The 16,151-nt window shown below is 38.3% G+C and overlaps 1 protein-coding gene across 5 annotated transcripts in view; it reads right to left on the bottom strand.

Annotated features, from left to right (window-relative positions):
• The window catches only part of ARFIP1 (ADP ribosylation factor interacting protein 1), a 105,688-nt gene that overhangs the window by 22,016 nt on the left and 67,521 nt on the right, over nucleotides 1–16,151 (bottom strand). For all 5 annotated transcript variants that reach the window (XM_063458527.1, XM_063458528.1, XM_063458529.1 and 2 more), the window contains 2 exons: nucleotides 10,440–10,661; nucleotides 4,572–4,729 (listed from right to left, as the gene is read on the bottom strand). In XM_063458527.1, coding sequence (XP_063314597.1) covers nucleotides 4,572–4,729; nucleotides 10,440–10,661 — 380 coding nt within the window. The remainder of the gene's footprint in view (nucleotides 1–4,571; nucleotides 4,730–10,439; nucleotides 10,662–16,151) is intronic.

Here is a 16,151-nt window from a genome sequence, read left to right as displayed (position 1 = left end):
TTTTTTACAACTACAGAACACATCAACATCAGTTATGTGAACCTATTAAAATGGTTTCACAACCTGCAATTAAACTTCCATTTCATTAAAGACTGAGGCCACAATAAAAGAATATGAATTGTTTGCTGAATTAAATGAATGAGACATGGCTTGAGGAACAATACATTAAAAGGGTAAAAAAAATCTGAAAGGTATATACATCAGAGGTTAAAGAGTTCCTCTAACACTTTGTTTTAAAAATATCATTAAGGAATCCTAAAAGCACCATAACCACTACCAATTGCTATAACTAAGCTTGAAGAGCCATCACTGAGCAAATCTAGCCATGCAGAGTGCTCCTGGCACCATAACTATTAAATGGCACTGTAGTGGTTATGGTGTTTGGAGTGTTTCTTTATTATACTTCACTTTCTTGGCCATATATTATTTCCTTATTTATGTACACTTTGCTAAAGGTTGAGAAATTTTAGGCTGCCTTTTGTGATCTGGAAAGACCACGACTTGGAAATAATTAAGCTGTAGTGGTTCTGGTAACTATAGAGTTCATTTTAAGGTGACATTCAACTTACATGTAATGTTACTAAGATTAAGCTTTAATAACCTAACATATTGTACACAAATACATTAGTCTTTCTATGTTTTTATGGGAAAAGCTCCAAAACTAGTCAGCAAGGAAAAAAAGAACAACGTGTCCATCACTCAGATATAACACAGCATCCCTTAAAGGACCACTATAGGCACCTAGACCATTTCAGCTCAATAAAGTGGTCTTGGTGCCAGGTCCCCCTAGTGTTAACCCTGCAGCTGAAAACAGAGCAGTTTCAGAGAAACTGCTATGTTTACACTGAGGGTTATTCCAGACTATAGTGGCGGCTTCCGCGATTCTCACTGTGAAAATCACAGTTAGAAGACGCTGACGTCCATAGGAAAGCATTGAGTAATGCTTTCCTATGGCCAGTTTGAATGCGCACGCGGCTCTTCCCACCCATGCACATTCCTTTTTGACGTCAGCAGGAGGAGGAGAGTTCCCCAGCCCAGAGGGAGCCCGGCACTGGAGAAAGGTAAGTGGCTGAAGGGGGGCCCGAAGGACTACATAGTGCCAGGAAAACTAGTTTGTTTTCCTGGCACTATAGTGTTCCTTTAACAGATAATACAATTCAACTTAAATGCTGCAGTAGCCTAATTGCTAATAAATGTACGTTATAAAATAAATTTTACTCCTATACGTCTGTGCTTTATTACTACTACACGGTTTAAGGTTTAAGATTACTTACTAATGTGTGTGAATTGTCAGGAATTGTACAGAACTGAAAATGTAGCAAGCCCACAGATTATTATTATTATTATTTTTTTGTTTTTTTTTGTTTTGGCTATTTAGATCTGAAATTTGAAATGCACATTGAATTCACCTGGACTTCCCAGCAATTTGCACTTTACTGTATAATCTAGAACTGTGTAAATTTTCTGGTCCCCCCCAAAAAAGGTTGGAAAATAAAATTTTGTTTTGAAAAAGAAAAAAATGTTTTGTTCCTTAGCTGCTGCTCTTCTCAAGCAGCAATTTATTCTACCACCCATCTTTGAGCAAGTTGTTGCAAGTCCAATCAGATGGATGTTTAGATGTGCAGAAGGCTTATTTAGGTTTTGCATCTGGATTACCTATGCTTTTATCTTCCTGGCTGCTTTCCATATTGCTCTCCTGTCTTGTAAACATATTAAAATAATGAATAGTATAATGTATCAGGTTCAGCTATGAAAGACAGAAACAGACACCACTACACAGAAAAGGGGCAATATGCTGTTGTGGAAATGGTGTTTGGAGAGCCACTTAAAAAATAAGCAAGTTATTCACTAGTATAAATGCCATAGAACTCAACCCCCAAACCTTACCCGTGTTACTTTGAAATTAAAATACACAAACAGTAATCAGGGTAAACGGGCAAAAAAAAATATAAGGCATTGTAACTTGTATATTAAAATTGGACTATATGTTTTTAATGCAGTATATAGATTATGCATTAAGACACTGCAAAAAAATAAAATCATTCATCTTTTGAAGAGTCCCACAATGCATGTTCCAACCAGGAATGTCTCATTCTGATCTACAGCGACTGATCTTATCGTATAATCTCCCTGTTCAGCAAGGTTTGGTAAGTAGTTTATTCCCAAAGACTACACCACATAGGATAACTGGAACTGAAACATAATTTGATAAAATCTATACCGCAGCTGCTATCAGTTTATACACAGTCAGGTTCTTAATTAGTGAACTGGGCTGCGTTTTACTATTAGAAAACCAAGTACGGTCTGCGGCAACCATTCGAGAAAGTAAGGTAACACTGGTGCCATTTGTGTTTCTTTAAAGAGACACTTCACCCCCCTAATATCAATGAACTTGTTAGGTGACTGAAGTTCTCAACAAGCTGTAACCTTATGATGCTAAAGGGACACTATGGCCCCTAAAACACTGTAGCTTGCTGAAATGCTTTATGTGTGTAGAAAAAGTACAGCTTTTAGGCAGACAACCGGTTCTGTTACTTACTGGTTTAGTTAGCTCAGTGAAGCTAAACTCAAGAGGCAGCAATTGCCCAGAGCACCCGCCTTTCAAAGACTCGTGAATGAGCTGCAATGGGAAGTCTGTGATTGGACAGCCACAGAAAGTGTGGGCAGGGTTAGAAGGGGAGGTTTTGCAAAGGACAAGAGATCTGCAACTTTAATAAAATGTTTTTAGATATAACCAATGAATTATTGCATAATTAAATGCATGTTTTCATTTGGAGTATATATTAAACAGTGATTTGTATTTGGGCAGTGGAGTGTTCCTTTAAACAACACATACTGTTACCAGAAATTAAAGTCTAGGGATAGATTCAGAACATTAGCTAAAATGCTCAAATATTCACAGGACACGTAGCCAAGGCCTTCTTCTTACCACAGCAGCTACGGTGGAAGTTTATATTTTATATAAATATATAAATATCTCTATATATACATATAGATGTAAAAAACTGAAAATTTGTATCTTTTAATACCATTTTTTATTATTGGACTAATGGAATTTTTTAATGACAACCTTTCGGGAGAACCTCCCTTTCTCAAATCTAAAGCATTTCTGAGCAAGATGATACATAGAATTCAAGGTTGAGTTGTGATACAGAGGTTAAAGCGACATGAGTGCAGATAAGACACAGGTTTGATAGAAAATAGACACCATTCTTGCAGAGGGTCGTAAATATCTTGTATGAAGATCACAGAGTGAAGGGGGGAGAGGAGAAACAAAAACAAGCAAACAGTGCAGAGGATGGTGCTCGAATGGGGGAGTACAAACTAAATAATTACTTATATTAAGAATGCATGAATTCCCATCCAAGATTGACAGGATATGCATGAAGGCCTATGTCCAGCATACACAGACACAAGCACACACTCACGTACATATACATATTATTACTGGTATTTATATAGCGCCAGCATATTCCGCAGCGCTTTACAATATTATCAAAGGGGGAGATTTCACAATAAGTGAGACAATTACAAAATCTTACAGGAACAATAGGTTGAAGAGGGCCCTGCTCAAATGAGCTTACAATCTATAGGAGGTGGGGCGTAAAACACAACAGGACAGGAGGTAGCAATCAAACAAGGTGGAGTGAAGCAGTGCTGGAGGGGAGAATCGAGTGCTGCCCTTTAGGAGAGAGCAAAGGACAGGTGTGTGAGGTAGAGGTTACTCTGGAAGGCCATAAACTTACCTAAAGAGATGGGTTTTGAGGCACTTTTTAAATGATTGAAGACTAGGGGAGAGCTTGATGGTCGTAGGCAGGCTATTCCAAAGGAAAGGAGCCACCCGCAAGAAGTCCTGCAAGCGTGAGTTGGCTGTACAGGTGCGAGCAGCAGGCAGGAGAAGGTCATGGGCAGAGCGGAGAGACCGAGAAGGGGAATACTTGCGGTTCAGTGAAGAAATATAAGAGAGGCTAGTATTTGTCAGTGCTTTATATGTAAGGATTAGTACCTTGAATTGACTCCTACAGGAAGCCAATGTAAGGACTGACATGAGGGAGCAGCGACAGGAGAAGAAAATCAGTAGCTGCAGCATTCATTACAGACTGTAGCGGGGGAATACGTCTTGTGGGAAGACCAATTAGGAAAGAGTTACAATAATCCATGCAAGAGATTACTAGAGCCTGGACAAGCTCCTTAGTAGCATCTTGCATAGGAAAGGGGCGGATGTGGGCTATGTTTTTAAGGTGGAATCTACAGGATTTGTTAACAGACTGGATGTGAGGCTCAGATGTGAAGTTAGAATCAAGTATAACGCCAAGACAGCGCGCTTGCAAGGATGGACTGATGTGGGTACCACTCACTTGCGAAAGAGGGTAGTAGTGTATATGTACAAGTATACACAAGTACATACAACAATATACATATAAATACAACCAAATGCCTGAATATATATACATGCACACCTACACATACATCCACACACAAGTACCAATACATGTACCTACACATATACAAAGGTGCATGATCTCTAAATGAGATCTTAGTAAGCAAATATAACTGGCACTGGTTCTTACCTGGCTGTTTCATACTGCTTTACAGTAACAAGAGTATCTTCAATTGTCTTATTTACTAATGTGTTTACACCAGAGATGAAAAAGTTGATGGCTCCTAGAAGAGTTTCCCCATTCTTTGCAATAAGTTTTTGTGTTTCTGCATTGTATCCAAATTCCTCCTGCAATGAGAGACCAACAAATAAGGCTTACTTGTAATCAGTGTTGGCAACAACTTTTCAACTATTTTTCTAACAAAACAATATTTGTTTCAAACAGGTGGATTGACAAAATGCAGTGTACGCGGCATTTCAAGAATAAAATCGACGCACCCAGTAAAAACCCCTGAAATATCTAGTGGGATACGACACAGAGGCGTTCAGGAGAAACAAAAGACAACCTCTCTGCCTATTCCACTAGTGGATACAGTATGCAGAAAAATGCATGCAAGAAATTGAGGGAAATCTTTAGATTTACACTGAATCTCAAACTATGCCACAATGTCTTGCATATAATAATTTAAAAAAATAAAATAAAAATCTCAGTTTGACATAAAAAAAAATAGTCCAACAGTTAATATCAAAATGTACCAATAAACCTTTTTTTTTTAAATTTTAAAATCAGGTTTATCATGTTGTATACCTATATCTTTTCTTGGTTTCCCAGCACGCACTCAGTTGAAAATGTAGTGATTGGAGACAGGGAGAATTGTAGAAGCTATAAGTACACTTCTTATAAAACTATTCGACACAAGGAAGCTATCAAGGACTGCATTTATACAAGTTGCCACCTACTCTAATAGGCTCCCACACAGCTTATAGTGAAGGATACTAACTGCTGTCACGCAATTGCCTCTAATGGCTTCATATACAAAATTGTGAAATGGTTCAGCTGCCATCAGCTTAGGCAGCAGTTCTGTTCATAAATGGAACAACTGCAAAGTGAACTATATGTTCCAAAAGCCCTGCTGGCTAGGATATATTTAGTATAGTCCACTATTGCTGAAGAAAACAATAGCATCAGATTTGGCTCAGACACTTCCCGGTTCAGTGATGGCTTACTGTAGGACCTGCCAACCACACTGTACATAGTAAAAACAAAAACAAAAAAATTTGAGGAAGGGCTTACTAGAACAAAGATATTTTACAACTCATGGGGTTTAAAGATATTTGTGGAAGTTTTAAGTTAACAAAGCTTTTCAGAATAATTTTAGATTGAATAGTGGAAAGAAGTTTAATAACATGTATATTGTATTCTATTATTTATATTTCTTAAATGAAAGCATACTCTAATCTGTATATCTACATGGGAATAAACATCACATGCAGATTTAAGTGGTAAACGCAGAATGCTATACATGTTCTTATATTAGCACTCCTACAAGAGGGACATAAAAGAACCTTATCTTCGTTGGTGCTTTAGTGTTGTGGACATTATGTTCCAATGTAATGCGCAAACACATCAGCCATTAAAGTTTTCAATATTATACATCATCTCTCTGGGTAGATTTGTGGGTTCATGATTCGAAGAGTTGTCACAGCAACAGACATAAATCAAATAGAGACCCATTCTTAGGTGTGTATGTATGCCAAGATTTCAGGTTAATGCATTATAAAGCTATCCAACAAATCATTAAATCAAGTAAAACATTTTTTTATAACCATGGCTGGATTTCAGTCCTTGATGATGAAAATTGACAATACTGCCACGAAATGATCCAAATATATTGAACAAGGAGTCAAAGTATGATGTATGTTCTTTTACTGTAACTGAAACTTGACCTGAATCTCGGAACCACTCCGAAAATGGTCTTTAAAAGGTTTTTGATGGCTTGTTATGCCATTTTACATGCAGACAGGTGTAATACAAGCGCTCTGAACTTCCGATGTTAAAACCCCACAATTTTTATCACTTGGATGCCATGCAGTGAGCAAAACGCTGTTCTCATTCTGCTAAACTGAATTAAATTAGGAATAAAAGAAGAAGTATCAGATAAGAAACATCCAGTGCCTCTGCTGTGCATTAAAACAGCAAAGCTCAAGGGAATCCCTTTCACCATTGTCTAATCACCAAGGAGAGCTGGTATCAGTGTACATTCTCATAGATCATTCACCCGGCTTCTGTACAGATATCTGCAAATAGAGTCTAGACTGGTAGTGTCACCATCTCGTTAAATGAATACATTAAAGAAATTAGAGATTAAACCCTGTGACCAGCCTCCGAATCTGGCTAAAAATGCAAAGGGTGACCAATATTGCCTTTTCATCCGTATTCGTCAGATACAGCTACTAAACCAAACACATTAACCAGAACTAAAAAATTTCATAATTCTGCTGTTTTTCACTAACATGCAGCAAAGTTCCACACATCAGAGCTTGCATGATTCATTAGTTAAAAACGTCCCATTGGTTCTAGTTAATTCCTAGAAATAGCCTTACACTGGAGGAAGCAGAATTATGTCTTAGAGACACAAATGCAAGCTATAGAACCTGTTAACTCTTGCAAAAAATCCTCAACTCTACCATAGTTATTATTCATAATCAAATATTTTGTATTGGCTTAAATTTTTTTTTCCTAAAACATTCCTAGTATATGTTGGTTAAATAATACCATACACATACTACACTTGACTGATTAACTCATCAACAGAGGTTGCATCTAATCTGTCTATTGCAACCTAGAAGAAAAATTGTAGATAATAGTGTGTGGTCACAGTTCCAAAAGAACAAAAATCTAAAAAACCTAGTGCAGCATACATGTTAAGACTGCTAGGGTTCAATCAGCAGAGATGTAAGGCTAGTAAACTAGATACAAAACAAGGCACAGTTTCAGAGAAAGGGCCTAATTGTGAAACCCAAATTTAAAGAAGAGCACATCAAAAAGACACTTTGGTGCTCCTGTCCCTTTTCTAATGTATAAACGCCCTCCGCAAACTAGTATTAGCACTTTTGAATTAACACCATGCTTGGAAGTAACAATACAGCATGTGATGATACATGGAAATATATGACACTTTAATCAAATAGCATTCATTAATGCTGAAATTCTCAGAGTTTCAGTTAATATATGCATCTTTGCCAGCTGGTTAAGATCTTTAGCTAAATCTGACAATTAATTGCATGTCCAACCCTAATTATTCCCGATTTATTGCGTTCTACCATAGAACTGCATGCCACGATTTATAATATAGAGGCAGGACATATTTACTTCTCCTTGAAACTAATTACCTTGCTCAAAAGTATATTATTTAAAAACCCAGGAGTGGAGGAAAAAGCATATAAGCAATAAAGACTGTATGGAGAAAAGTAGAAAAAAAGAATGTAAAACCAAAAAAATTAATTTAAAAGGAAACTTCTATTTATAAAGAATTAGGTCTCCATCAGCATCTGCGCTGTAAATAGAACATGAAACCGTTACACAAAAGGAAGATCAGAGACAATGATGTCATATGCGCAGTAACACACACACAGAACAATAACACAGGGCGGGTAGACTGGCAATTATATGGGATCAAAGTCAAGCTCAAATGTCAAATAAATCATATCTTTAAAAAACAGGGCAAACCAACAATCTAGGACATGGGCTCCAGGTACAGCAGGAATTAAAGGAAACACACTGTCTAGCTTGCATGTAACCAGGAAGTGACCAGCAGGACAGCACGGTTGCTGATAATGGGGCTGGAGTAATTAAACACAGAGCTGTGGAAACTATCCCTAGCTGAAGATATATGTATTATCGGAACAAAATTACCCTTTCCGCAGCAATCAATGGCTGAACAAAATAGGTATTTTTATATTCCATCCACACCGCTATAATTTTCAAAGCAGGAAAAAAATAAAAATATAAAAACAAAAAAAAAACAGCAGATATACACGTGGAGTTGCACAGATGTAACATAACAATAGGCATACTTTAATGACATTATTTTTACTTTTCTATGGGAGCGGCATTGGCATGAATAGTGAGGAACAATGTGGATTCCAATAGGACAGCGATGGTGAAAGTTTTTGTGCCGAGAGACCATATTTTTACAGGAAACCAATTAAAGTGCCAACACAAACTTGTAACTATGTAAATATAGTTTATGAAAACACAGTGCTGTCTGTACTAAATGACACATACAAACACAAATATACACTAACACAGACATGCTCATTGACGAACACACACTGCATGCTCTTATTTTAAATATTTATTTCCTTGCAAGATGTTGCACCACTGCGCCGGCACAGAGTTTGGCAATGGGGCCTGCAGGAAGCTGCAAATGTTCTATCTACACAAGCTGCACATGCACAACAATAAATATCCATGTTTCCCAGTTGGAGCAGAGATGGCGTGTTAAATCTGGTAGACGTGCCATAAGTTTGCCAACCTTGCAACAGGATATGGTTTATGATGCTACTATATTATCGATGTCAATGACAGCATTTGGTTATTTAACAACTACCTGTGGCTGTTTCCACCCTAACAGAGAGATAATTTATACACTACGAGGGAATGGTTTTCAGGTTTTGTCACCTTTGCTTTTAGAAATGTAGGGTTTGCAGATCCATTAGATTAGATGTATGCCACTTTTTGCAAGTGCAGGGAATTGACTGTCTATAGAGGACCCCCCGGTTCTTGTGGGATCCTCCATAGACCACAATGCTACAGCAGTGTCATCGGCTCTGAAGAAGACATGCCAGATCCAGATGGCCATGCCGCAAGGACAGGTTCAGGTAAGTAAACCTCACCTTAACCTCTTCCCCGACCCCCTACCACTGGACTCCCAGCTTGGGCTCAATCTGTGAGAATAAGTGTGTACATTGACAATGCAAAAGGCAAGCCCCTCTTTCATGAGTATATACCAATAAATCTAACAGCTAGAATGACATCAAAAAAATTATAATAAATAATTATATATATATATATATATATACACACACACACACACACACACAATTATAAATAATAACCGAATGTCCTTCCAAATGTAAAGAATTAAAACAAACTAATTGTAGAAGTGCCGCTAAGAAATTAAAAGAACTATAAAACATAGAACCGGTTTGACAATTGAACAACTCATCTCTAAATTAGTAATTGAATTTCAGAAAAGTGATTAAAGTCTAGAAATACCAGATATGAGGAGCAAAAGTTTTGTTTGGGCCTGTCATCACATTACATAACCTTATTTGTTGCTATTAAACATCTAGAACAAAATGATCTCAAACAAGAATATAACACAGCCAAAACAAAGTGTTCAAACAAAATTATGTAACAATGCAATTTAACACATGAAAAACTTCAAGTTGCTTTAAATCAGTGGAAGGTCCAACCTTAATAAATGAGCGTTAATAATATACAAGTTTAAGAAATAGTATATCTTCATCAACATTGAGCAGGTACCTAGAGAATTTCCCTGCTGTACCTTCTCTGCTGACAGACCACCAATGGTAAAGGATATGGATGCTATCATGTAGATAACAAATGGAGGTTATATTTGATATAAATGCTGAGTGCTGTGACACAAATAAAGTGTATATTAATATTGTGTATACTTGTGCACAAATCACACTGTTCAGATGTGCTGAACAAATCAAATGTTGATTTGGCAAATCATGATTTAATCGATTTGTTTGCCCTTGATTTAACAAACGATCCAATTTGTTTGAATGAGATATGTGCCCTAGTCTCGTAATAAGTGACATGTGGTTGTGATGTGTCATGTAAGGTAGAAGCCAAGCATAAATTTCTACTTTGTGAAAGCTCTGACTTTTTATTTTACTTGCTGGTTCCCAGGTCCAGGTTAAATTTCTCAGCCATTAATTTAGAAGGAGAATGATACAAGTTTACCAATAAAAAGTAAGCCAACTAAATGGATGGCTAAATGTTTCAGTGTGTACAGATGCTTACGTGTAGCTCTAAAGATTTTAAACTGAGGTCCGCAAACGCATCACCCATTTGCCTCTGGGTTTGCACCATCTGATAAAGTTGAGCGGAAAGAGTCTGTGCCAGCTTCAGTACATTTTCATACTTCTTTTTGTTGTCACGAAGTACTTCTATCTGTGCTTCCAATTCCAAATCAACCGTCCTGGAGCCTCGACCTAGCTTTTCAGAGAGGATCTGGCGGGTACACTGCACATGGGATTAGAAAGGAAACATCTTAAGAAATATACTTAGAATTGCTCATAAATTACTATTTCAGAATGCCACCACTCTTCTGAAAACACTTGTAGTAACCCATAGTTATAGGGTGGGAAATTGCACAATACTGAATTGAGTTTACTTGTGTCACATGGGGCATGCTTTAAGTCAATGCAAACACATGAGGAGTTTAACATATGCACACCACCAATGTCTCAACCACATCCCTATTGAAATCAATGTTAAATTAACCCTTTCCAGAGCCAGGGCATGTATAGCAAATCCCCTTAGTAGGAGCAGAGAGAACTCAGGTTTATAATACTTTTTTTATTCAGCAATCACTACAGTCTCTACATTGGCACCACAGATATTTGTTAACTACATTTCACATGGCACTGATCCGGACATTTAGTCTCCAGTGCCAGGTTTAGCAATCACTGTTAGAGACAAATTAATCTGTACTCATTTATCTAGTTTATATGTATACATAATGTGACGTTCATACATGATAAATAGATACAAAAAAAAGTAAATAAAAAAAAAAAAACAAAGACAAGATACCTCTAAACCCAGATATAAAGGAATATATCAAACACCATAATCACTACAGAACTCTACAGTAGTTATGGTGCCTGAAATGAACTAGTGCTACCCATTGTAAGTAGTCAAACCCTTTTACAATGGTTTGACTTCTCACGTGGGGTCCACCAGATGACACTACTCACCTCCACTACGAATGACAGAGAGCAGAAGCTTCTATAAGATCTCCAGTGCTGAGGCCTACAAGTGGACTAGCTCATTGGCTGAGAGTGTCAGCTGATCTCTCTAATGCAATGAGCAAAACCCTGCTTTGACAGACAGCATTAGGCTCTCTGATGGAAGAAGTGAAGACTACAATGGGGGGCAGCCAAGGCACTTCTGGTGTCATATAAACACTACCATACACTTGTAATTCGAGTTTTATGCAGCATCTACACTCTGTACAAAAATCTGTAGCTCCAAATTAAAAATATAGCTTCTTGATATTTCTCCCAATGGTGTCTCCACTGGGGATGGGGGCTTACAGCAAATAAGTTACCAGATGTATGATTTTGTTTAAGGCTGCAGACATGCTCTTTCCCATTGGCATGGGTTTTGTGATCCAGTGTAAAAATGCACAGGAGCACATGCTGCCCACGGAACACAACAGAAATAAAAGTAAGTAATACATTTTATCTTTATACTTGCTGGTGAAGTTGCTATACACATAGCTAAATAGTAAAAGTATAAAAAAGGAAAGCTTTTTATGATAAGCAATACATTTGAAAAAGGGAACTGCAAACAAAGCAGGAGTTCAGACACTCTGTGTACTCTTATAATAAATGAGAAAAAGTTATTTTACGCTTGCATGCCTTCACCTCAATATATAACGGTCTCTTATATAGAATGCGGAAAATCAATAGCAACTCAAGTTGTCTCACAACTGTTTTCTCTTTTGCTTATGTTGTATGTTTATTATTCCTTAAGGATGTGTATTTAATCAATCCCCACCTAGGACACTGTCTATAATTAGATATGGTCGATAGGCAACCTGGCCCTAGGGTTTAAGATTAAGGAGAAGGCTTCTAGTAGCCTCCATGGGGGGAGTCACACACTGACTTCTTCCTGCAGTCTGAAAAGGATTAACTCATTCATTTAGATGATTCATTATCTGATGCAATAAAAACCACATGTGTACAAGAGAGTTAGTTATAGCAGGTTAGAAACTGGTTACTCTAGTTATGTACAACGTTAAACTTTGAAAAGTGATCAGTATTCTTGTGCGTGCTAATCATGGGGATTAAAAATTGACAGAGGGTCGGGGATATTATTTACCGATTAATCATACAGAAAACTAATAGGAGTATTATGACATTGTCTGCAGCCTTAAACTAAAGTACTGAATACATCCAGTACTTTATTTGCTGCAAGCCCCACACCGGCTGGAGACACAATTGGGAGAAATATCAAGAAGAAGCTATATTTTTCATTTGGAGCTACATATTTTTGTACAGAGTGTAATTGCTGCATACAATTTGAATTACCTTTGCAGACTCTATCATAACGTATTATGAAAAGGGCCTGGGCAGCATTAGAAATTCCAAAGAAATTAAAAAACGCTGGTAGTATTATGGTCAACACTAAACCAAGGAATTATATTTGTAGAAAACAAAATAAAGGAAACAGTTAGAACATCCCTCATTTTAATGACTTATTATTTACTGGTGATGCACAAATATAAAGTAGCATTTGGATCAAGACCTCGTATAGGTGAAGGTGCTTTGTTAAATAAGACTACCTTTCTATACAAACAACAGGAGAAGTTTTCTGACTACTTAGCATAGCAAGAACATAAAACAACTATATAGTGATTAACAGTGAAAAAGTCAAACTGTATAAATCTTAAATTGGATTTTTCATTTAATTAATTATAGCACAACATACTAGCTAGCTAAAAGATAGCTATAATGTTGTGCTAAAATTATTTAAAATAAACATTTTGTTTCTTTTATTTGCATTTAAATGCTTTGCTGGATAAAAGCTGGTAAATCATGTAAATGAGTTACTCTTGCAAAGCATACTTGGTGCATGTAAGTCACTGCTAGAGAAAACACAGAGGCCCCCCACATCATCTTATTAGAGGAACACTCCACTGCCCAAATACAATATAAATAAAAATCATTGTTCAGCAGATATTCCCCAAATTAAAACTTGCATGCGTTTAACCCCTTAAGGACCAAACTTCTGGAATAAAAGGGAATAATGACATGTCACACACGTCGTGTGTCCTTAAGGGGTTAATAAAACAGGTTTTAATTGGGATTTTACAAATTTAAACAAATTGGAAGCTAGTATGGATCCCCCAAGTCATAGGGCAGAAACAAGTCATCTGAGTGACAGAATGGCATACACTGTAATATGCCAGCTTATGATCGAATACTACTTAATGGAGTGTCTTTCAAAGGTCTGCTAATCTATGTTATCTGTTAGTGCTAGTATGAGCCCATTTAGTACTTCAAAGGTTCATCCAATGGATGTCCAAGTGTCCCTCTGTGCCTTCAAGGGCACCTATCATTCATATGGTCTCATCTATCACCCTAACAGAAATCTCCTCGAAAGCGCAACAAAAGAATTACTATCCAACATGTGCTATCGGCGGCATATTCTCGCCGTGGTTTGCAGAAGGATGAGCAACCCCACACCCCAGCCACCTGAAAAAATAACGTTAATCAATTCAATAAGTCAATCTAAATGTTAGCTGCTATGATAAGCAAAGTATAGATATGATGGTAATTGGAGGCTAAAGGTGTCAGGTCTAATGAGCCCCGATGCGCGTTTTGCCGGTAAGCGGCTCTCCAAAGGCCAAGCTAACATTTGATAATATTAATAATAATAATAATAATAATATAACACTGCCTATACAGTCAATGCAGAAAAGGAGTTTTTGATGTCACATTTAGAACCTTAGACAAATATATTTTAAACAACACACAAGGCATGTTTCAGCGAGCTGAACGTGCTTTTATATAGTCACCTAAATTACTTTAGCTAAATAAAGCAGTTTTAGTGTATAGATCATGGTTCGTCAACCTGGTCCCTACCGCCCACTAGTGGGCGTTTCAGGATTCCAGGTGGGCGGTAGGGATTTCCAGGTTGATCGGGCGGGTGCGAGCCGGCGGTACCCGTGCGACTGGGTACCGCCGTGACCATTTGCGGCTCCGGCCCGCCCGGTAAACCGCCGGGGCCGCCTTCCAAAGTGTCCATCGGGTGGCCCATGCTGTCAGGGCCACCCGATGGATGCGGATTGTAAGGGGGCCCGGTCAGTGCTGGGCGCTTTAACAGCGCGACCGGGCCCCCTGTGATGACATCAGAGCTGGGAGGAAGTGATTCCCCGGTCACTCCTCCCAGCTAAAACTGAGAGCCGCGCAGGAGGATCACCAGGGAGTCAGTGTGAGAACTCTGACTCCCATCCACCTGAGCTAAAACTGAGAGCCGCGCGGGAGGATCACCAGGGAGTCAGAGTGGGAACTCTGACTCCCATCCACCTGAGCCACCACTGGACCCCAGGGAAAGTCACCCTCCTGCACCTTAAAGGTAGGAAACAGGAGGGTGACTTAAATATAATGTGTGTGTGTGTCTTTGTAGGTATGTCTTGTGTGTGTCTCTATGTGTCTTTGTATGTATGTCTTGTGTGTGTATGTGTCTGTCTGTGTATATGTGTGTGTGTGTCTGTATGTGTCTTTGTATGTATGTCTTGTGTGTGTGTATGTGTCTGTATGTGTCTTTGTATGTATGTCTTGTGTGTGTGTGTATGTGTGTCTGTGTATATATGTGTGTGTGTGTCTCTGTATGTATGTGTGTCTTGTCTTTGTATGTATGTCTTGTGTGTGTGTCTGTCTGTGTATATATGTGTGTGTGTGTCTGTATGTGTCTTTGTATGTATGTCTTGTGTGTGTGTATGTGTCTGTCTGTGTATATATTTGTGTGTGTGTCTTTATGTATGTGTATCTTGTCTTTGTATGTATGTGTCATTGTATGTGTGTCTTGTGTCTGCATGTGTGTGTGTCTATGTATGTCTGCATGTGTGTGTGCATGTCTGTGTGTCTGTTTGTATGTATGTGTCTTGTGTGTATGTGTGCCTGTCTGTGTCTTTGTGTGTGTATGTATGTGTGTCTTGTGTGTCTGTATATGTGCCTGTCTGTGTCTGTATGTATGTCTTGTGTGTGTCGTATGTGTGTCTGTATGTGTCTTGTGTGTGTGTGTATGTGTCTGTCTGTATGTGTCTGTCTGTATGTATGTGTGTCTTGTCTTTGTATGTATGTGTCATTGTTTGTGTGTCTGCATGTGTGTGTGTCTTATGTGTGTGTGCATGTCTGTTTGTATGTGTGCCTGTCTGTTTGTATGTATATGCTGCGAGACTAAATATTTGATATCTGGTTCGATTTTCGTAAGGAACAAACGAAGGTCTCTTTCAGTGATATTCAGACGACTTCTCTGTTTGCGCATAATATGATTTCTCATTTGTGCGTCAGCTCATCTCCTCTCCCTCCTCAATTCCCCTCCCCACCTTTTTTTCCCCTTTTTTCTATTTTTTAACCATCCTTATAGCAATGCCCAGTAGGAAGGCTGAGCTAGGTAGCCCACTTACTATAGTCCACTATAACATACAGACACACACATACAGACACACACACACAGGACACACACACACAAGACACACACACAAGACACACACACACAAGACACACACACACAAGACACACACACAAGACACACACACACAAGACACACACAAGACACACACACACAAGACACACACAAGACACACACACACACACAAGACACACACACACAAGACACACACACACACAGGACACACACACACACAGGACACACACACACACAGGACACACACACACACAGGACACACACACACACAGGACACACACACACACAGGACAC

The sequence above is a fragment of the Pelobates fuscus genome, chromosome 6, assembly GCF_036172605.1.
Source record: "Pelobates fuscus isolate aPelFus1 chromosome 6, aPelFus1.pri, whole genome shotgun sequence".
NCBI classification, from domain to species: Eukaryota; Metazoa; Chordata; class Amphibia; order Anura; family Pelobatidae; genus Pelobates; species Pelobates fuscus.
Note: the sequence above shows the minus strand (reverse complement) of the source record. Positions and strands in the feature narration are given on the sequence as shown.